This window comes from Puma concolor, chromosome E2 (assembly GCF_028749965.1).
Source record: "Puma concolor isolate L17-30 chromosome E2, mPumCon1.1.hap2, whole genome shotgun sequence".
In the NCBI taxonomy this organism is placed as follows: Eukaryota; Metazoa; Chordata; class Mammalia; order Carnivora; family Felidae; genus Puma; species Puma concolor.
Genome location: NC_141681.1, coordinates 33,828,067 through 33,851,032, shown reverse-complemented (window position 1 = coordinate 33,851,032; position 22,966 = coordinate 33,828,067). Strand labels below are relative to the sequence as shown.

The following is a 22,966-nucleotide window of genomic DNA, read 5'->3' as shown; positions in this document are numbered from 1 at the left end:
TGAAATCATACAGCATTTGTCTTTGTCTGACTGATTTAACTTAGCGTAATACCCTCCAGGTCCATCGATGTTGTGTGTGTGGCAAGATCTCATTCTTTTCTATGGCCGAGTAATATTCACGTGTGTGTATCATATCTTCTTTATCCATTCGTCTGTTGGTGGACACTTAGGTTGCTTCCATATCTTGGCTACTGTAGGGATACACATGTACTTTTATCATTTTGGATGTCGTCTGCTGTGTGCAGGTAATGGATACTCTTCGTCTGGTTTCTTTTACTCAACACAACGTCCATGTTGTGTATATCAGTTTATTCTTTTTTTCTTTTCTTTTTTTTTTTTTATTGCTGTGCAGTGTTGTATGGTACGAACAGGTCACAACTTGTTGAGCTACTTTGCTGTAGAATGGATTGTCTCAGCTTTTGGTTATTCTGAATAAGGATGCTAGGCACATTTTTGTGCATGCCATTTGGTGAACATGTCATGCTGTCTCTTTTAATAGCAAGCAGAATTGTTTTAATCTCACAAAACTGTCTGCCGAATTTATTCCTTATCTTGCTTACTTTCCCATACTTACCTTTCCCTGAGGTGGTAATCTCTTAAACTCCATTCGAGGCAGAAGGCTTTGGTTTGGGATCATGAGCATAGTAGTGGCAAGGAAACGATATTTGGCATGTCACTGCTGGAGGGCAGGTTAGATGTGGCATGCGACCCCTCATCTGCATAGAATTCGGTAGGAATATCTGTTCCTCAAAATTGGTATTTGACCTTCTCTCAGACAAAGTCTAAATATGTCTCCTAAGGTAAATCAGGAGATTTCATTTTAGGCAGATGTCACTGTGATACAGCGGAAGATAACTACTGTTTCCAACTCCAGTGCTTGTCGTATTCCCGGTCTTTGAAGCCCTCCCCTAATCACCAGCAGGAGGGTCCCAGTCCCCAGTGGCTCATCCATGTGGCCTGTTACTGCCAGGCTGCCTCACTTAAGACCATTTGCTGCCTTTGTTAGAATTACCACTAGCTGTATCATGCATGTAGGGTACAGTATGCATGTGCATATCTTTTGAACACAGATTTATGTGTAGTAATTACAGTTAATAGTGGGAATTCGTTTTCTTTAGTCAATTTATATGCTGTAATTTGGGAACTGTTGCTAGTGACTAAGAAATTTTACCTTCTATGGTAGCTTTCATCTGTGATATTTGGAGATATTTGAATGGCTAATCATCAAAGTATTAGTAAATAGCTTTTACTATATCACCTGGTTGAAACCATGGTTATTTAGTATAATTTTTGAATTAAAATAATTTTTCATTTGATCATATTCTGAGACCCTTAAGATATAGATTAACACTGCAATCTCCCCCCCCCTCCACCGTGATTTATATATATTACCAAACATGATTTATATGTAATTCATTCAGTATTATTTCCTTTTTCTAACAAAATGGCCTTTTCCTTGTGTTTAAAATGTAAAAAATTATCCTATTTTTTTCTTTCTGTTCTCAAAAATCCACTGTGGGTGCTATCGCTTTTGCTGATACACAGCTTTATCAGGTATGACTCCTAAGTGTCATGTTGGACTCTACAGATATGTTGTTGAAATTTCCAGGGGAAAAACTGCAGATTGACTTTTCTACGTTCGTTTGATCAGTATTTGTGAATATCTCATGAAAATTACTGGCCTTTAAGGTTTAGAGTCGGCTACGTATCAGAAACAACTTTGCCAAATTTATCACACCTAATATTCCAAAAAGGAGTTTCAAGTGTTTTCTTCAAAAATATTATTGATATTTTTCTCTGGCTTTCTTCATCATTAATCTGTGTAGGCTTCTTTGCGTTTTTCTTGTTTATATGTTGTATATGTTTGTATACTTGTTAGTGTTATTCTTAACATATATGATTTTTACAACTGATACATATTTCTAACCAGATTTTTTCCAAATTGTGTTCCATGAAATACATTAATCTGAGATGCTAAGTAGACTGGGACAAAAAATATTGTAAGATACGTTTATTCTATCCCTCTTTGAAAGATTCACAGTACACATCAGCATATTAAAGGTTCTGGTGTTATGCGGTAAAGAAATGTGCTTCCCTTTGTTTGTCTCAGCATCTTCTAGAAACACTTGAGTGTGCAGCACTTCCTAACACACTGGGTGTTCTGGGGACACCTGGGGACCTCCTGCAAAGAACTTAGTGGAGCTGTCTGTCCCTGTAGTGTTTTAACACATCAGACAATAGTGACTAAATTGATTAAATTTCCAAGACATTAAAGCACTTAGCTGAATTGTATTTGGGTCATATTTTGTAGAAATTATGTTTTGAAGTACAGCATTGATTTTTTTTTCCCCGTATCCTCTTTCAGTACTTTTGTCGACCTTTAAAAATTTGTAAAACTGCTGTTGGAAATGCTGCCTTTTTGTAGGAAAGAGGTATTTTTTGGCTGCTGTTGTCATTGCTTGCTTAATTGTTTCTCTTCTGTAAGAATTTGCTTTTATCCTTAAAAAAAACACGTTTACCATTTCAGATAGCGTGACACAGGAAAGGAGGCCTCCCAAACTTGCCTTTATGTCAAGAGGTGTTGCGGACAAAGGTTCATCCAGTCATAATAAACCAAAGGCTACAGGTATGGATCAGTAGGCTACGGTTCTTAGATATTTACACGCTATCTGATTTGCCATAGCATTGAAAAAAGGTTGAAAGGTTTTACTCCTCAGTGTACATGTAGGCTCTCTTCTTCCCAACGTGTTTAGTATTTTACCAAAAATTGTTTATAGATGCTCTTGCTAAAGCCAAGAGTTCCCAGCCTTTTTTTAGGCGATGAAAAGTTTTCCGGGAGGACCTTGTTGTCTTTTGTTGGTTTCTGTCAGCTGGTTTTTGGAAGCCCCTACCTGTGACATTTGAACCTCGAGTTTAGAGTCGCAACTGTACAGAAGAACCATATCTGGATAATGTTAGATGGGATAAAGCATATCGGGAGTAATTATGTGGATTTTGCTAACAAAATGTGGCACAAGTTAAATTCCAAACTGCTAAGCAAGAATTTTTGTCTCTTTTCCAGAAACTCCCTCACAATGCATGTGGAGTTCTTCGCGTTTTTCTTTGGCTTCCACATATTTTATAGTTTTAAAGGATGGTAGTTCTACAAGCGAAACAGCTCATTTAAAAAGCTGTGAGAATGTTTGTTAACTCAGGAGAAGAATATTGTTTCCTCAGTTATCTGGTGAACAAAACTTGTCTTGGCCCGTTTTAAAGGAAATTGTATTTTAGGAAGTATTTTATGTGACCCTGGACCTGGGGCGACTTAGGATTAAATAGGACACACACATAATAGTTATCTTTTAAGTCAACCTGTAGATCTAGATAGGATAGCTCACACGTGTTATTCTCACTTAAATATAAATAGCCTACAGATTTTTCTGAAGACATGTGCGTTACTTGTGTTGTAGCAGATCTTAGTTATAAGCATAAAGTATAGAGCTATCTGCTTTAAATTGAAAAGTTAAAATCAGATTTTTTATGGTTTCTAGAGACCCCCCTGGTCGCACTTACAGCATTTCTTCTTAGTACTGAGGCAAGGTAATGCCTTGAAAGGTCTGTAATGTGGCCACACTCACTCTTTCTTACGTTAATAAATCTAATATAGAAAAAAATAAATCTGCTTCCTGTTTTCAAAGACGTGAAGCAGTGAAGCAAGGAATTTGATGACCGAGAATTCCCAACTGTTTAAACTTTATATTTTTTAAACTTAATTTGTGCATTGATTTAGGTCTACAACATTTAAAGATCACTTTCTTCCGAAAGGAACTGTCTTAAGTTAACAGGTTAAATTTGGGAACTAACAGGTTCATCAGGGGAAATTGGGGAATGGTGCTGTTGACATTTGGAAATAAACCATAGTACATGAAGTAATTTTTAAAAGCAGTTGGTCTTAAAAAAAAAAAAAATAGCAGGCTTTTCTTTTAAACTTATTCCTGTTCCCCTCCTATATTGATTCTTGGGTGGAAGAGTTTTTTGACATTGCCAAAATGGTTACCAAATTTTTAAAAGTTGAAGACGCTAATAAAATACATTGCGTTTGTATACATCTATTGCTTTCTTAAGCAATTGTTAACATCATATGTATGTTAATTTCTCTTAGGGAAAAACTTTCACACCATATTGACTTTATTTTTAAAAGAAACTTTTCTTGATCCATAGGACCTACCTCAGACCCTGGAAATAGAAACAGATCTGAATTATTTTATACCTTAAATGGATCTTCTGTTGACTCACAACCACAATCCAAATCAAAAAACACATGGTACATTGATGAAGGTAATCTGTAGTTTTAGTGTTCTTTTAGCTCGTCAGAAAAAAAATGGCTTTTTCACCAGTGTGTATAGTTTTGGAAACAGAATGAGTAGAATATTCTTTATTAATATGGCTGAACTAAAATATTGTACACAATGTGAACTGCACTGCTGTTAAGACTAATACAGCATTCAGAAAATGTATTAGTAGCTCGTTCTCTTCCCTTACCTGATCTTTAGGGTGGATTTCTAGAATCAGTGGAATCATTTAAAAACTTTTCTGTCTTGTCTTTCTGTGTCTCTTTTAAAAACACTCCCTTTTTGCCTTCCCTTGGTTCAGGGACATCATTTTTTTTCAGGTTTATTATTTACTTAGTTCTTCCCTTCAACAAATATTTATTGAGTGCCTACTATGTGCCAGACACTCTTCTAGGCACAGAGGCTATAACGGTGAGGGAGGAATAGACATACATGGTCCTTGCCCATTTGGAATTTATGATCAAGTTGTTGAAATAGGCATTAATCAGACCATCACAGAAACAGCATTGCAATTATGATGAGTGCAGTGAAGGTACTTGATACTGTGAGAGTCTATTAAAGGTGGATTTTACTTATAGGGACTCAGAGATGTTTCTCTGAGGAAGCAGCATGAGCTTAAGTTTACCAGAGGAGTGGGAGATAACACAGCGAAAGGGGACAAAGAACCTTCTCGGCGGAGAGGATGGCATATGTAAAGGCGTCGTGGAAAAATGGAGCGAGCCTGTGTTTGCTGAAGGCTAAAAAGAGCCAGAGTAGCTAGACCAAAGAGAGAGGCAGAACATTTTATGAGAAAGGCAAACAGGGCCAGGGCATGTGGAGCCTGGTGTGCTCTATTTAAAGGAAAAGAGGAAGCCACGGAAGGATTTTCAGCAAGGGGTGACATGACCAAGTTTGCCTTTTGAAAATCATTCTGGCTGCAGGGTAGACAGTGGCTCGAAGCGGGGACCATGTGGCTACAAGGGCACCGCTGAAGGTTGTTGCAGGGTCAGAAATAGATTCCAGCAGCTAGGGTGAGACTTGTTGGGGGAAGGGATGCCGGGGCGGGGTGGGGGGGTGGGGAGGGGATGGTGTAGGAGATATTTAGGAAGTGACTTGAGGAGACTCACAGATGCACTGAGAATGAGAGCTGGGGAATAAGAGGTGTCAGTGATACCCCTGGTTTCCCGGCTTGCAGGCTTCTCGAATTGTAGAGGAAGGTGATGAATTTGATTTTGAGTATGTTGAGCCCCAGGGGCCCCTTAAACTTCCCAGACGTGATTTATCAAATAGACAGTTGGATATATAGGTCTGTGGCTGAGAAGAAAGTTACGAGCTCTCTGGAGACGTACATCTGCAGGTTGCCCTCACATATTTGGTGATTAAAGTTTTGTGAATAGTGTCACCTGAGGGGAGGGTGTGGGGTAAGACTGAACCCTGAGGAATGTAGTGGCTGGGAGGAAGAGAAGTCTTCAAAGGAGACAGAAAAAGCCACCAGAGGGAGGTGAGGAAAATCAGGAAGTTGTTGGGTCAAGAAGTCATGGAGCTGGCAGCCTTGAATGCTCCTGAGAGGGCAAGTAAGGCGAGGATCACACAAATACCTGCTGCATTTAGCCAACGGAAGCCATGATGACCTCAGTTACGCTTCTGTGGAGTGAGGAAATGGAGACGTGAAGTTTGGGCTTCATCCTGGACTCCGCTCTCTCATGAGTCACATCCAGCCGTCACGGAGTTTTCTGGATCTCCTCCTCTTCGGTATCAATAGACTCTTTCCCGTTTTCTTCATTTCTGCAGCCACTGCCTCCGTTCAAATCCTTTTTTGCTGTCTAGTTAATATAACGGCCTTCCACCTGGTTTGTCTACCTCAGCCTTGTTCCTTCTGAATCGATTCTGAACAATAATAACCATCCTCGCCACCGTCTTTGTGGTCACTACCACCATCACCACTGCGGCCGACGTTTCTTGACGACTTATTACGCCAGGCATTGTGTTACACCCTTTGTATGCATTATTTTGTCCTCATAACAACGTTATGAGGTAGGTATTTTTACTTTCTCTTTTGTTACCGTGGCTAAATATCTTGCCCAAGGCCACACAGCTAGTGTTAGTGGCGCCAGTCTTCCAACCCAAGTCTGTGTCACACCTGACGCTTTTGATCACTACACTATGTTTTTCTTCACATTGCTCTTCGACTGCTTTTTCTGAAGATATCTCTGCTCATGTCTCTCCTTTGGTTCATGTCTGTTAATTTTTCCCTAGCCCTTGGGAGGTAAAAATGCGGATTCCTTAGTTTGGCCTGCCCGGACCCTTCATGGCATAACGTCTTAGTCGTCTCTCATTTGTCGTGCACTCCTGCTCCCGCCATGCTTGGAGTGGGGCCATTTTGGAATGTGCCATACTTTCTCTTTTCTTGGCGCCTGTTGTTCCTCTTGCCTGGAAATCCTTCTTCCTATTCCTCCCACTCTATGCTTTGGCTTACTTCTGTCCATCTGTTCAATCTCAGCTTGGGTATTATTTTCTCCTGGAAGCCTTTCCTGTCTCTCCTAGGTTAGGTGAGGTGCCATCGTAACTGTTTGTCGCCTGTCTCCTCTGCCAGACTGGAGTTCCAAGTGCCTCGCACAGGGCTTGGCACGCAGTACGTCTAGGAACTATGTGCAAATGAAATGAAAATAAGAATTTAAGAGTACTGTAGAACTCTGTAGTGACTTTTTAGCTATCATATGGATTATCCACAAATGTAACAGTCCAAGCCCACTGTCAACATCACTTGGGCTTAGATACTCACACGGGAAATGACTTGAGTGAGCTCTTAGATTTTGTCTTCTCTGTGCCTTCATTTCTACCTGAGTAGGGTGTTGTGAAGCTAGGCAGTCACAGGGCCTCATCAATCCCCAAGACTTCTTCCTAGCCACAGAGCAGGAATCTTCGTTAAATGATGCCTCCCCAGGAGATTGTCTCTTGACAGACTGCTTTTGTTAAGGTCTGGCCCTTTTGTTAACTGTTGTTAGCTCTCTCAAAAACCTTGGGAGTGCCCAAACAACAAGGGTCTTACTGGCAGCGTCTTAGGGTGAGTCACAGCCCTGCTGGCTTCTGCATGTGCATGGCCCATCCAGAGTGGTTAGGGCACAGCCCGGCTCTCTCACGCTGTTGTTCCTCGTAGCCTCGTGAATGCTTTTCCTACGAGCTTGTTTCTTTCTAGGGAAGGGAAACTGGTACAAGCTGGGTTTTGTCATAATCTAGGTAACATTGATTCTTCAGGTTTATGCTATAATTGTATCCTTAGACAGTTTCTGTGGTGTGAGAGAATATTTTTAACTTCTTGATTCTAGTCTAACATTGTATAATAAGTTTATATAAGAATATTGATCCTAAGTGGGATATGTAAAGTGATGAAATCTACATGGAGTAGGCCTTCATCCTTAAATTAGAAAATAGAAGTGATATCAGTGTGAAAAGAATATTTCTTTTCTATCATTAATTTCACTTGTACGTTTAAAAAGCTTTTTTTTTCGGGGCATCTGGGTGGCTCAGTCGGTTAACTGTCTGACTTTGGCTCAGGTCACGATCTCGCGGTTTGTGGGTTTGAGCCCCACATCAGGCTCTGTGCTGACAGCTCAGAGCCTGGCGCCCACTTTGGATTCGGTGTCTCCCTCTCTCTGCCCCTCCCCCACTTGTGCTCTGTCTGTCTGTCAAAAAACAAACATTTAAAAAAATAAATAGAAGGGCGCCTGGGTGGCTCAGTCGGTTAAGCGGCCAACTTCGGCTCAGGTCATGATCTCACGGTCCGTGGGTTCGAGCCCCGCGTCGGGCTCTGGGCTGACAGCTCAGAGCCTGGAGCCTGTTTTGGATTCTGTGTCTCCCTCTCTCTGACCCTCCCCCGTTCGTGCTCTGTCTCTCCCTGTCTCAAAAATAAATAAATGTTAAAAATTTTTTTTTAAAATAAACAGAAAGCTTTTTTTCTACAACATTTGATTTATGCATTCAGTTTTTTCTTAAAACAAATATCGAGTCTTTTCTTGTGTTAGTGGCTATACCAAATGCTATGGATTCAACCACAAATCCACATGAAAAACCATAACAAAATTCCTGTTCTATGGAGCTGGTTGGTATTCTGGTTGGTATGACACATAGTGAACATTTAGAAAGACAAGGTAATCATCAATTGTGACATGTGCAGTGAAGGAAATGAACAAGGCATGACAGCAGCTGGTGGGGAGCCAGCCACCATAGAGTGTTTTGGAAAAGTCTCTTTGAGGAAAGGGTATTTGCGTTTGAGGTCTGGATGATGTGAATGAACCTGTCAGAGAAAGAGCTTGGGAAGAACATTCTAGGCAGAAGAGATAGTAAAGGCAAAGGCCTGAGGTGAGAAAGAGCATTCGAGGAACAAGAAGTAGGCCAGAGTGGCTGCAGCATGGGAAGCAAAGAGAATAGGTGTGTACAGTGAGTTCGGATAGGTGGGTGGGAGCTGGGTCATCCAGGACCTTGCAGGTCTCAGTGAGCAATTTAGTTACCTGTTATAAGAATGATGGAAAGCCACTGAAAGTTTTTAAACAGGGGGATGATATAAGATCATGTAAGATGGTTACATTTTAAAAAGATCTCTCTCAGAGTTGTGTGGTGAATAGTTTGGCCAAGAAGGGGGACAGACCAGGAAAGAGACTGGTTACAGGGCAAAAGATGATGCCCTGTGGCTTAGATTAGGGAGATGATAGGGGTGAAGGGGAGAGGATGAATTTGAAATATATTTTGGAAACAGACCCAAATACTTGATGGATTTGGCTTTTGGGCTGGAGGGGTTGAGGGTTTGAGAAAGAAAAGAATGACTTTTAAAAGTCCTATATTTAATATCATTACTAAAGAATCTTAAATGGATAAGGTATAAAGAACAATAAGAAAAGAAGTACATTGAACACCCATGTAGTCACTACTCACTGTAAGAAAAACATGATCATTGCCCTTGAAATTCCTTGGTGCCTCTTCCTAGAGCCCTCTTTTCACGCTCTCCTCTGAGCTTCCATCATCTTTAATTTATTCTCCTGGTTTTCATGATAACTTTCTAAGTTTGTGTATCTAGACAGTATAGTGTTAGTTTAGCATGTTTCTGAGTTTTATACAAACGAATCAGCCTGTGTGTATGCTATGTAGTTTCCCCCTCAATATTATGTTCCAAGATGCACCACAGTGGTTTATGTGATTATAATTTTTTGTTTTCATTGCTGTATAGCATTCCACTCCATTTCATTCCATTGCTGCAAAATATATAAATATACCACAGTATTCGTCCCCATTCGACCATTGATGGACATTTGAATTGTGTTTATTTTCCTGCTATGATTAACAGCTTAGCCGTTAACCTTCTTACACATGTTGAGGCTATATAACCAGGAATGGAATTATTGGGTCATGTGATATGCACATCTTTCCTTTACTAAATCATGCCATGCTGTTCCCAGAGTAGTTATACCAGTTGACGCTTCCGTCAGCATTTTGGGAGGGTATCGTTTTTCCTCATTCTTACCAACAGTTAATATGCTAAAAACTTTAACTTTTGAAATGGCATCTCACATTGCTTGTGACTTTCTTTTATCTACTTTATTGTGAGGGCAAGAATCTTTTCGTTGATTCGTTGGTGGTTTGGGTATCTTCTTCTGAATTGCCTTTTTAAGCCTTTTGTCCATTTCTTCTTAGTTGTGGTTTTTTTTGGGGGGGGGTCTTTTTTATATTGGTTTATAGACCTTTATCAAAATTGAATCCTTTGTCAAATATATGTATTTTAAGTGTTTTCTCCTTGTTTGGCTGATATTTTCATTCTTGCTATAATGCCTTTTAATAAGTAGCTCAGTTTCATTGTGATCATATTTGTCAGTCTTTTTCTTTATGATTTGTATACTTTTGTTCAAGAAATTTCTCTCTGCTGTAAAATCAGGAAGAACATTCTTCTGTATTGTCTTCCAGAAGTTTATGGTCTTGCCTTTCACATTTGTCTTTAAGCTACCTGGAAATGATTTTCGTGTAGAATATATTCAGTACAAGTCCAATTTAATTTTTTTTTAATGTATGGGTAATTGATGATCTCAATATTATTTATTGAGAAGTTCATTCTTTCCCCACTGATCTGCAGTGCCTGGCTGGCAACTGTAATAGTTCTTTTAAGAAAATAACTTTTGGTTTTGCTTCTCTTTTTATGTGTTTGTTTTCTCTTAAATTATTTTCTGCTTTTGTATTTATTCTGGCTTTGATCCTCTTTAGTGTACGTTTGTTTTCTCTTCCATTAATTTCTGTTTTGTGTTTATTCTTTCCTTGTGACTGACTTTTTGGGCAGTTAATCTGTTCTTTTAACTTCCTAAGTTGTATTCTGAGTTCATTACTATTCTTTTTTTTCCCTGAAATAAACTATGCAGTTTATAAATTTCTTTTGTAAATACTGTGTTAGCTGTGTTCCACGAGTGTTTGTTGCTTCTTTCTTTTTCTCTTTTTTCTTTATTTTAAAAATTTACATAGTCATTTCTTTTTTGATCCTTTAGCTATTTAAGAAGCATCTTTTGGGGTGCCTGGCTGGTTCAGTCTGTTAAGCATCAGAGTATTGGTCTCCACTGAGGTCATGATCTCACAGTTTGTGGGATCTGGTCCTGTGTTTAGCTCTGTGCTGGCAACGTGGAGCCTGCTTGGGATTCTCTCTCTCTCCCTCTCTTTCTGCCCCTGCCCTGCTCTTGTGCGCGCATGCTCTCTCTCTCTCTCTCTCTCTCTCTCTCTCTCTCTCTCTCAAAATAAATAAATAAACTTGAAAAAAAAAAGCATCTTTCTAAATTTTTGGTATTTTTTTTGGTACCGTTTTCTAAATTATATTATAGACAAAGAATAGAACCTATTTAATACTAACCAATAATGGATTTTTTTTTTTTTTTTTTTGAGCCATTGGGTGCCATTTACCTAGGTAGAAAAATTTGGAGGTGGGAAGAAAATGTGGAACACTGTTTTGGAGAGATTAAGTGTGCAGTGCTTACAAGAATCCTACTAGAGTCAAATGGGCACTTAACACTAGTCGTGTATATTGATTTTCTTTAGAGATGTGGGCATTTTTAATACTCTCGAATATGATTCTCTAAATAAGAACACTTTTTTTTTATAGTTGCTGAAGACCCCGCAAAGTCGCTTACAGAGATATCTCCAGACTTTGGACATGCTTCACCACCACTGCAACCTCCTTCCATGAACTCATTATCTACCGAGAACAGATTTCACTCTTTACCATTCAGTCTGACCAAGATGCCCAATGCCAATGGAAGCATTGGCCACAGTCCGCTTTCTCTGTCAGTTCAGTCCGTAATGGGAGAGCTAAACAATGCCCCTGTCCAGGAGAGTCCACCCTTGGCCATGGCTTCTGGGAACTCCCATGGTCTGGAAGTGGGCTCACTGGCTGAAGTTAAAGAGAATCCTCCTTTCTATGGGGTAATTCGTTGGATCGGTCAGCCGCCAGGACTCAACGAAGTGCTAGCTGGACTGGAACTGGTAATTGAATTTGACTTAAACATTGCAGCTCTTCTCTCTCTGGAGTTTTGTGCAGTTTTTTCCCACTTATGCTTTTTTTGTGTCCAAATGTTCTATTCATCAAAAAAGCCGTCACTAGAGAAAAATTTTATTACTGTGTTGCCTGGCTTCTTTGGCACCCATGAAGCATCCGGTCTGTTTGTTCCTGATGTCAGTTGATCTGTGTTCAAGGAATGAAAATAGATTTTTAGGCTAATGTGTTTAGACTCATTATATTAAGCAACATAGAGTAAGAAAAGCAAATCTGTTATCAGCTTTCTTTTTCTTCCTCAGTCTCCCTCCCCGACTCAGTTCTAATATTTATATCATACATTGTAAGATTAATTGCTGTTTTTAGAGATTTTTTGAGATCTTAGTAGAGGGAAAGGTTTTCCGTTTGGAGATTAGGGAACCATATTGTTTGGCATTTCACGATCTGGAGAGGATACTTTGAGTACCCCTAGCTTTTATTTATAAGATGTAAAATACTAAAAATTTAAATGTTTGCATGCTAGTGAATGCTACTTTGGGGGAGGTTGTTAAAATAAACAGCCTCTGCCTCTTAGTTCCAGTACATGTGGAGTTGATGTGGGGAAGTCACACCTTTTAACCAGGGAAGGTCTAAGCATACATTCTGGAAGGAAATGCAGTGAGGACTTCATGCTGGAGTCAGGAATTTCTTAAATGATCAGTTGTGGGCAGAAGCGCTGCTTAGCCCACCCCTTTTTCCTGATGGAGTTCTCGGGACAGGATTCCGTGATGACGGAATTCTGAGAAAGGTGAACCAGAAACCAATTGTAGAAACCATAATGCTGCGTATGCTGTGCTGCACGGTGCAGAATAACGTATATCGAAGCATTTCTTTTCCAGGAAGATGAATGTGCGGGCTGTACAGACGGAACCTTTAGGGGCACACGGTACTTCACTTGTGCCCTGAAGAAGGCGCTGTTTGTTAAGCTGAAGAGCTGCAGGCCGGACTCGAGATTTGCATCCCTGCAGCCAGTTTCCAATCAGATCGAACGCTGTAACTCGCTGGGTATTTGATGCGTTTCATTTCCTTACAAATCTGCAATAACTCTGGTTCTGATCTCAGGCCATTTTGCAGTAGGCCACAGTGACAGCGTTTCAATATATTTCTGGCCAACGTTCATCAGGCTTGTAAATCAGTTAAAAGTGCTGCTTGGTGTCTAAGAGAGTGACAATGGTCCCAAGAGGGGACTTTTGAAAAAACTATTAGTCAGGAAAACAGTTTTCTCTTCCTGTTGGTTTCTGGCATTTAATTAAAAAAAAATTTTTTTTTAATGTTTGTTTATTTTTGAGAGAAAGAGAGAGTACAAGCAGGGGAGGGGTCGAGAGAGAGGGAAACACAGAATCGAAGCAGGGTTCAGGCTCTGAGCCGTCAGCACAAAGCCGGATGCAGGGCTCGAACTATGCTCTGCGAGATCATGACCTGAGCCGAAGTCAGACACTTAACCAATAGAGCCACTCAGGCGCCCCTGCCGGCATTTAATTTTTAAAAACACAGAGGTAGAAATTGAATTGTGGCCTTCTTTTGGCCCTGACTACCTTCCCGATGTATCATAAAAGCATATCAATAACCATATCTGATTAAGAAGGTCAGCATTATTATATGAAGCAGTTTTGCGATTGATTGATAAAGGACAGATCCCCTTCATCACTTGTAATGGGTGACAGTTTCTTGATGTTCTCCCTTTCCAGTTTTGGGTAATAGTCGTGAAGCATCTTGAGGGTTAAGTGACTATGAAGAACATTTTTCCTTACAGTTGAAGTACATTTTTTTCCAAAACTTTGGAAATTTTTGTTTTCTGACTTGAAGACGAAGCATCTCAGATAAATAAAATATTTGGGGAACAAAATATTTTACTTGGCACGTGTTTTTTATACACTACTGAGTACTCTAAGGTGTTTTTTAAGTGGTGGAGGAAGTGGGGCGCCTGGGTGGCTCAGTCGGTTAAGTGTCCGGCTTCGGCTCAGGTCGTGATCTCGCGGTTTGTGGGTTCGAGCCCCGCCTCGGGCTCTGTGCTGACAGCTCGGAGCCTGGAGCCTGCTTCGGATTCTGTGTCTCCCTCTCTGTCTCCGCCCCTCCCTCACTTGCACTCTGTCTCTCTCTCTTTCTCTCTCAAAAATAAATAAACATTAAAAAAAACTAAAAAAAGTTAAGCGGTGGAAGAAGTGAGATTGAAAATGAACACTACCATTTTCACTGGCCACGCTGAAGAACCATGAAACCAAACCCACCTTTAACTTAGTTTTAAGTTGGGAAACAGATTTTGCCTCACAATACAAAAATGTATCTTAAAACGAAGGAGTCTGTCAGAGTACATGTTGTAGTAGTCGAAAAGGACGCTTTTCATTTTCATTTTTATGTTGGCAGCATTCGGAGGCTACTTGAGTGAAGTAGTGGAAGAAAATACCCCACCCAAAATGGAAAAAGAAGGTTTAGAGATAATGATTGGAAAGAAGAAGGGTATCCAGGGTCATTACAATTCTTGTTACTTAGACTCAACCTTATTCTGGTAAGTTTAAAATTAGCGCGGAGACATGTGTGCACGTGCGTGTGCGTGCGAGGAGCCGCTAACTGCCTCTGAGTAAAGAAACTGGGTGGCTGGGGAACAGGGAAAAAGGGAGGTTTACATTTCACTGTATACCCTTGGAAGCTACTGAACATCGTCTCAGGGTGCTTGTGTTAACAAATTAATATAAAAGTAATGTGGTGAATGATCAGTAAGAACGATAGTGTTATAGGTGGGACAGATATTCTGAGGGTGTCTGGGAAACCGTGTAACTGAAGACAGGAAGTACAGTATCTTTGTCACGTATCAAACAACATGACTTGATAAGTCATTGGCTGCTTATGTGTTTGCATAAGGAGGAAGTGTTTGCTTCCTTCGCTAGGTCAAGGCAATCGTAAGGCAGCTTTATGTTAAAGAATTACTTTCAGTAGAAGCACAGATGCCCTCGCATACGTAGTTGATTCCAAAGTCCAACGACTTAAGGCGACAAGAATTTTTATGCTGAGATCGAACAACGTACGTTGCCAGTTTAGTTGAGCATAAGTGGCCAGGTCTATACAGCCACATTGTAAGAATTAGGAAGTTAATTGGGGTGTTAACATTTTAAAAGTGGGAAGAAGAATCAACATGGTGGGCTATTTGGGCAGGATACTGTCTGTCTCTTCTGTGTGTGGACAAAAACAAGCCTTACGGAATTGATGCAGTCCTTTTTAGATTTTGTGATACAAATTTTGTATCAGCCAAATTTCCGTTTTCTTTGGTCCCAGCAAGTCACTGCTGTTAGTCACTCGCAAGTGATTTTGGCATTCAAAGGAATTTGTATTTCTGCAAAGGGCTGTAGGGAGAGAGTAGTGTGCTATCTAGTGTAGGTTGTCATTGCATGTGTGCGTGCCTTGAGAAGTAGTTCCCGACTTCCTCCTCTGTTGGGTGTCGACTTTGACTCAGATTTGTAGGCCCCTTTTCAGCTTTTGCAAAGAAGTTCTCTTAATATTCTTGAGGCCCATTTTTATCCTTTAACACGGTCCATCTATATTGTGCTTTCTCAAGTTTGGTATTTTTAACCTGGAAGGATCTCTAGCCCCTGTTGATTGAACCACAGGAACCTTAGCAGGTGTCTTTGGTACCTGTGTTAACGAAAAGCACGAATTTGTAATGTTCCTTGTTCTCCAGATTTGGTTGTTTTTTCTCTCGTTACATTCTTTTTAGTATCTGTGTCCCCAAAAGTAACGTGTACAGAATAAGGAAAACTATTCCTTTTATTTTACAGCTTGTTTGCTTTTAGTTCTGTCCTGGACACTGTGCTACTTAGACCTAAAGAAAAGAATGATGTAGAATATTATAGTGAAACGCAAGAGCTACTGAGGACGGAAATTGTGAATCCTCTGAGAATGTAAGCAGAAGACCCAGAATTGTTTTGTCTTTCGATGGTGTCCAGTGCTCTGTTGTTTGGTACAATAAGTAATTCACACCTGCTTTCATTTATTAAGGGATGGGTGGAAATTCGTTCTCTCGATAAAGCATTTACAGTTTTTTCACCTTTACTGTCTTATTTAATTTCTCCCATCTGGTCACGGTGTAGCACATAGTGTATGCCATTAAATGATGAAACCGTTTTGGTACGGTATAGTACAATTTAGTAATTGCAGTAGGTTCGAAAAGCTGATAAGAAGTACTTGTCTTCTGCTCGAGCTTATTCCAGCCGTGTGCCTAACAGTACACCCTCTGGTCTAATTCGCATGTCTGGCTTCTTAAACTTAATTTTATCTGGAAAAAAAGGAGCAAGGGAAATTTTTATTTAATTTTTTATTTTATTTGAGAGAGAGAGAGAGAGAGGCAGGGTTTGAGCAGGGGAGAGGGACAGAGAGGGAGAGAGAGAATCGGCGTGGAGCCTGACATGGGGCTTGGTTCCATGACCCTGATCATGACCTGAGCCAAAATCAGGAGTCAGACGCTCAAGTGACGGCCAGATGCCCCATAGAAAATTTTAATTTGTAGAATAGCTAGTGTTGAATACTCTTGTGTTGGAAACAGATGAGGTATATTTTATTAACACATTTCTTGGTTAAAGGAATCCATTTAGGCCTCCCTGCAGATCGCTTAAAAAAGTGATGTTTTTGGTCATTTCCTAGTTTGTGAATTATAAATATATCTTTGGTCACTGAAAGCAATTTGTAATGATACAAGCACAAGTAATAAGACATTAAGTAAAGACTTTTCATAAGTGGTGATAGCAGGGATACATGATAATGCCACATTATAAAATTTAAACTATGAAGTTAGGGCCATACATTATAAAAGACATCTGTTCACTCAGGAATATAGAGAGCCACCTATGGAATTTAAAGTCCATATTAAGATGAATTTTTAAGTCTTGTGGCACATTTTTATTGTTTAACAATTAAAATTTAAAAGAGTTTGAGGGGTGCATGGGTGGCTCAGTCACTTAAGTGTCTGACCCTTGAGTTTGGCTCAGGTCATGATCTCACGGTTCGTGGGTTTGAGCCCCACATTGGTCTCTGAGCTGGCAGCATGGAGCCTGCCTATGATTCTCTTCCCTCTCCCTCTCTCGTGCTCACTTGTTCTCTCTCTCAAAATAAATAAATAAAACTTAAAAAATTGTTTGATACAAGATTTTGATGAAAAAGTGCAAAATATTGAACTATAAAGAGCATTCAGAATGGCCTACTATGTAACATGGCGAAGAAAGTTATAAGGGAATAAATTTCCCTACTTCTGTCTTTTGTTTTCTTTACATTCTGTAATGGTGAAAATAACTGGTTTTTTTTTTTTTTTTTTTTTACCCTTTAAGATAATTATGAGGCTTGATTTTTACATCAGTTATTTTATCTTATGCAAATTTTTAAATATACCCTCCGTTTCTTCCCCCAAGTAATTGATAATGGAACAAGACAGATCAAATCTAAAACTCTGAGTCATGTTACCACTTCCTTCCTTCCGTCCCAGACACCCTAAGTCCATCAATAGACATTACTTGGATACTGTTGTCCATCCAGTTGAGAATCATGATTAACCAGACTCTGTCGCCCTGTCCACAGCAAGGACCTTGTTGTGATCGAGATTCCCTGTGTCTGCAGTGTTCGTACCACTATTATAGCTGACTGGTTTTATTTGGAACTGAAACCCCTGCTTTCTCTATTTCAAGCTTCTCAAAGGCAGAGATCCTTTTTTTCCACCTTACTCTTTTTGTATTCCCAGAGGCTGACAGGTTAGATTACTGTGTAAGTGGTGGGTGCCCAGTATATGTTGGTTGCAAAGGGTTAATGAGTGAGTGAAGAGTCAATATACAAAATGGATATAAGATTAGCTAGTTCCCATTTTTCTCGTTAAACATGTGGTGGCCTCTAAGGTTTCTTCTGAAGGCGTTTTTAGCATAGAATTTTGTCAGGGATTAACCTGAATGTGTTAAATGTGTCCTGTATTCAGACAAAGATGAGAGAAAACGTCATGCACTCATGCACGTGATGACCGGCTTGATTGCACACCTTCAATAGTTTCTTATCAGTGCCCTTTGCCATTCCCTTTGGTGGCTTTTTGTCCTTTGGTATTGAAAGGACTCTCTCTTTAAGTTGTTTTTTAAAGTAAATGCTTTGCTTTCTTAAGCAAATAGTATTAAAAGACCAGTCTTGGGCAGGGGGCAGCGCCTGGATGGCTCAGTCTGACTTCAGCTCAGGTCATGATCTCACAATTCATGGGTTCAAGCCCCGTATAGGGCTCTGTGCTGACAGCTCAGCGACTGGAGCCTGCTTCGGGTTCTGTGTCACCCTCTCTCTCCACCCCTCCCCCACTCATGCTCGCTCACTCTCTCTCTCTCTCTCTCTCTCAAATAAATAAACATGAAAAAAATTAAAAAAAATAATCAATAAAAGACCAATCATTGTACTTTAAAAATGCTTTTTCTATATTAGTATATGACAGCTATTTTTAAGGCGTAGTAGTTAGTGTCTGGGATAATTCTCATGCTAGATTTTTAACTTGCAAGCGTCAGGAAGTAGCCTGTAATTGTGATTTTCAAAATAATTGTCTAGCCTATTAATTTATGTATGACATGTTGGAATTATAGAAGAATGTGATTATCAAAAGTGCTATACTAATTTAATGTATATACCAGTGCTAATTGTTTGTTATCAACGTAGATACGGATATGTGTGTGCAACAAAGATTATGAAACTGAGGAAAATACTTGAAAAAGTTGAGGCTGCATCAGGATTTACCTCGGAAGAAAAAGGTGACTCTTAATTTATAGGCTATGCATTCAAAATAACTTGAAAGCATATGCTAAATTATTGGTGGAAATGTGTGTCTCTGTAGCTTTGGGGGTTTTATTTTTAAACTAGAAATTCCTTTCCATGTGAAGTGCGTTTTTTAAAAAGTTTTTCCCTAAATTCCAGTTAGTTAACATACAGTGTAATATTAGTTTCTATGTGCTGTGCAGTTTTGTCCCCTTTTTGTAAAATGCTTTACCTCTTCTAAAAGTGAGTGATACATGGGAAGCCGTCTAGTTGCGGTACCTTAAGGGAATAAATAGGTTTTTTCTTTCCTTCCAGTGTGATATTTGGCATTGTTTCCCTTTCTGTGCTGAAGGGTTGCATTGGGTCTGTCCCCAGTTTTCCAGGTAGCTTTTCTTGTTATAAAGGGAGTCAAAAAATGGCTAACTGGAATGAAGCTTATGGTCAGAGACCATATTTTAATCTATTCTGAGCTAATGGATTTGCTCAGAGATCCAGCTCCTGACTGTGAACATGTAAGCAGCACACTGTCACCAGCTGTAATGTTAAGAGACTTGATAATTCGTTAACTCACAGGAAAAAAACAAAGTTACATTTCCAGTTTTATTCTACTTACCCCCTCAGAAGAAATTAAGGTGATTTCATTATACATGAATTATTATACCTTTTCATATGCAGTAAAGTTATAACAAAATTAGACTGTCGTACTTTATCATAATTATTTAAATACCCTTTATATTTTTCATAGGCAGGAAAACCTGAGAACTGTGCTTTTAATTAAAACAAATTGATTATGAAAATGAAGTCAGAATAAGAATATAACTATTATAAAAGAATAATTTAAAAATTTTGTCTGTGACTTGAGTTTTTATTTTCTTCTAGATCCTGAAGAGTTCTTGAATATCCTGTTTCATCATATTTTAAGGGTAGAACCATTATTAAAAATAAGGTAACTTTTAAATTATTACGGAAGCATTGGAAAAAATAGTCTTCATTTTCTCTGCTGTCATTCCATAGAAATGATTTCTTTAGTGATTACATAATATTGTATTTGTTTAGGAATCTTAATATGCTAGGTTCCTACAATGCAAATTAATTTAACTATTTAATTAATTTGATCATTGTCCTCGCCATAGTATCATACTTAACTGGAAGAATGAATCCAGTGTAAATTTGTGCTTTTAATTTTAACCCTAGTAATAAATATCATTGCAAATCATTTTCTTATAAATCTGAACATATCTTATAATTTAATCAATGAAAGGTTCTAAGGGAAATTAAAGATTCTGAGAGAATCTTATTCTCCCATCCAAGTACTAACCAGCCCCAACCCTGCTTAGCTTCCGAGATAAGACGAGATCGGGCGCGTTCAGGGTGGTACGTCCGTAGACAAGAGAGAATCTTATTCTAACCCAATGAGATACCACGAGAATATGGTTTTGACTATCTGTCACTCAGAGAATTAATTTAGCCTCATAGCAGCTCTCTTGTTCCCTGGTTTGTAACTTACCTTTTTTTCTCCTCTGTCTTGAATGACAGTCTTGAATCTGATGCACCCAGGTTCTTAGTGAGATATTCTAAATGGATGAACTTTGTGGATGGTTTAGTGTTCACAGTCTACATGCTGGACCCTCTTACAGTGTAGCTTGGGTTTCTCTGTTGAAAATCTTGCTCATTGGGGCGCCTGGGTGGCTCAGTCGGTTGAGTGTCCGACTTCAGCTCAGGTCATGATCTCACTGTTAGTGAGTTTGAGACCCATGTTGGGCTCACCGAAGCCTAGAGCCCATTTGATCCTCTGTCCTGCCCCTCTCTCTGCCCTTCCCCTGCTCATGCTCTCCCTCTCAAAAATGAATAAACATTTCAAAAAAAAAAAAAAAAAAGTCTTGCTGATTTACTATTTACTTACTTCCCTAAGAGCTAATCACAGACAAATACTCTTACTTATCTTTGGGTCCTAAGTGATGTTGTTTGATGCTAGTGTTGAATTGATGGATAAGAAGGAAGGGAAGGAGGACAATACCACAGTTACAGTTTGATATTATTTTGGAAGTTCTAACTAATGAAATAAGACATGATACATAAACGTCAAGAATACATATTTATTATCTATTCAAAGATGGTAATAGCTATATGAACACCTAGAAAATCCTAGAGAATTGTTCAGAAACTGCTAGAATTGACAAAAGACCTTGTAATTTGACCATGTAGAGAGTAATCATGGAGAAATCAATAGCACTTCTATATGTCTTCTAGCAAATATGAAAAAGGGACACTTTCATACTTCATAAAAGTACAAAATGCCGAGAAATCAATTTTATTGAGATGGGTTTTTTAAAACCCATCACAGAGCTAAAAGGTGATTTGATTAATTAGGGAAAAAAGATTGTATTCCAGGTAAAAATATTAAATTACTTAAAGATGTTAATTTTTGTAGAATCACTTGCACATAAGCAAGATCTTAACTTTTTTTTTGAACTCAGTGAAGTGATTTTAGAGTTCTTTACAGGATGAAATGGGTGAAAACATTGAAGTTTGAAGGTTTTTTAAAAAAGAGTTCTATTAAAAGCTCTAAGGCAAAGCAATAGACATTAAACAGTGTGATACTATATAAAAGTAGAAATGTGGATCAACAGACCTGAATAGAAAGCTCAAAAATAGAATTTCAGTATAAGTCAGCTTTCAAACACAAATGAGGAAAGAAAGCTGTGTTTGATACATGATATAGGAAATCTAACAGGCAATTTGGGAGAAAAAAGTCACTTTTTCTTCTTGAAGAAACAAATTTCAGATGATCAAAACGTTATCTTTTTTTTTTTTTTTTTTTTTTTTTTTGGTAGCCTAACACACCTTAGGTATGTAATAGACTCTGGTAATAACCTAGGATGAAGACAGCTATGATTCTCAGGGGGTAAGGAGGGCCAGACACATGTAGGAGTGCATCTCAGTGCTTGAAGGTCTTGTGCAGTTTGAAGAGGGCTCTGGAAAGTTCTGACACCCCTTGAAGGGGTCACTGTTCCCCTTCCCCTTCAGCAGCCTCTTCATGTGGAGAATCACTGGTTTAAAGATCATAAGAAGATATAAAAAGATGCTTTAAACGTTAGCCCTTCTTTTCCAAGTGTCATTCTTCACCTGTGTACCCCTTTCTGGTGGGGAGTCAGCTGATGTAACAAATAGGGGGAGGAGTACTGTAAAATCTGAAATAGTGGAACAGTCTGAGAGGCTGCATAGTAGTCTTAGAGGACTGAAGTGGCAAAGGACTTAGCTACCCAGGGGGATAAATGCGGATGTGATAGCCAACATAATCAAATAAACAAAAATAGAATTCCCAGAAATAGAGCCTTAAAAATGTCTATCTCCCCATATATACTTTATGGCCGGGAGGGGGGTACGTCACTGAACGCAGTATGTACAGCTGAAGAAAGAATTCCTCGTTTGGGAGATCAATCTGAAGAAAGTACCTGGAATGTAGCCCAAAGGGAAAAGAAGTTGGCAAACGAGAGAGGATAAAAGACATGGAAGACAGATTCTTAGTGCAGTTCTAGAAGGAGACATTAGAGAGAACGGGGAAGAAGAAATAGTTTGATAGTTACTAACTGAAGGTTTTCCAGAATTTGGGGCAGACTTAAGTTCTAAGAAGAAAGATGCATAGAATTCCTGAGCTAGAAGAACCAGGACTGAATTGTCTAACTCAGTGACTTATCACAGGATGTACTGTAGTAAGTCCAAGCTGAATTTAGAATAAAGGAGTAGTATGCAAGAAACAAGGACGAGTCAAGGTCGTAAATGTGGGTAAACTAAGCCTTCATATTCAAAAAACAATGGTAATGATAGTAGGGGTAATGGTGACTAATTCTGTGTGGGGTGTTAGAGAGAAGGTGAAACTAAAATCATAGCCACTAACGAGAGGATAGGGCACGGAGGTGAAGCGTGCCAGGAAAAGTAATGGAATCAAATCGGCAACAAGAAGCAAAGATACAGGACAGTTGTCAGGTTGTGTTACCGAGTACTTCTCATTATAGAACATGGTCTGGGTATTCTTATTACACAGATATATTCTATTCCACAGTGCAAGATAACCCAGAACCTGTAAAGAATTTTAGTGGCTGCCCATTAAGGTCTGTGTTGTGAAGGTAGACAGACCGATATCCTACAATTCCACGAATGTTTTTATCTTCTCCCTCGATGTCTGTTTTATTCTAAGGCTATTGTAACCTTTGTACCCTTCTGCTTCTAGATTTTCTTAGTGGAAAACAAGCAATCTAAATTTGCAGTGTTGTACAATAGCACCAGCTTTCTTGTCATTCTTGTATTTGTGTGTCTTAATGACCAGCTAATTACTCTAGGGTTTTAG

At 39.2% G+C, this 22,966-nt stretch overlaps 1 protein-coding gene across 5 annotated transcripts in view; it reads left to right on the top strand.

Annotated features, from left to right (window-relative positions):
- The window catches only part of CYLD (CYLD lysine 63 deubiquitinase), a 69,352-nt gene that overhangs the window by 34,847 nt on the left and 11,539 nt on the right, over window positions 1-22,966 (top strand). For 4 of the 5 annotated variants that reach the window (XM_086689449.1, XM_086689451.1, XM_086689448.1 and 1 more), the window contains exons 6-13: window positions 2,528-2,626; window positions 4,201-4,317; window positions 11,437-11,816; window positions 12,705-12,870; window positions 14,230-14,371; window positions 15,636-15,758; window positions 18,523-18,614; window positions 19,498-19,564. In XM_086689449.1, the coding sequence (XP_086545575.1) occupies window positions 2,528-2,626; window positions 4,201-4,317; window positions 11,437-11,816; window positions 12,705-12,870; window positions 14,230-14,371; window positions 15,636-15,758; window positions 18,523-18,614; window positions 19,498-19,564 (1,186 nt within the window). The remainder of the gene's footprint in view (window positions 1-2,527; window positions 2,627-4,200; window positions 4,318-11,436; window positions 11,817-12,704; window positions 12,871-14,229; window positions 14,372-15,635; window positions 15,759-18,522; window positions 18,615-19,497; window positions 19,565-22,966) is intronic. The other variant, XM_086689452.1, reaches the window with a different exon arrangement.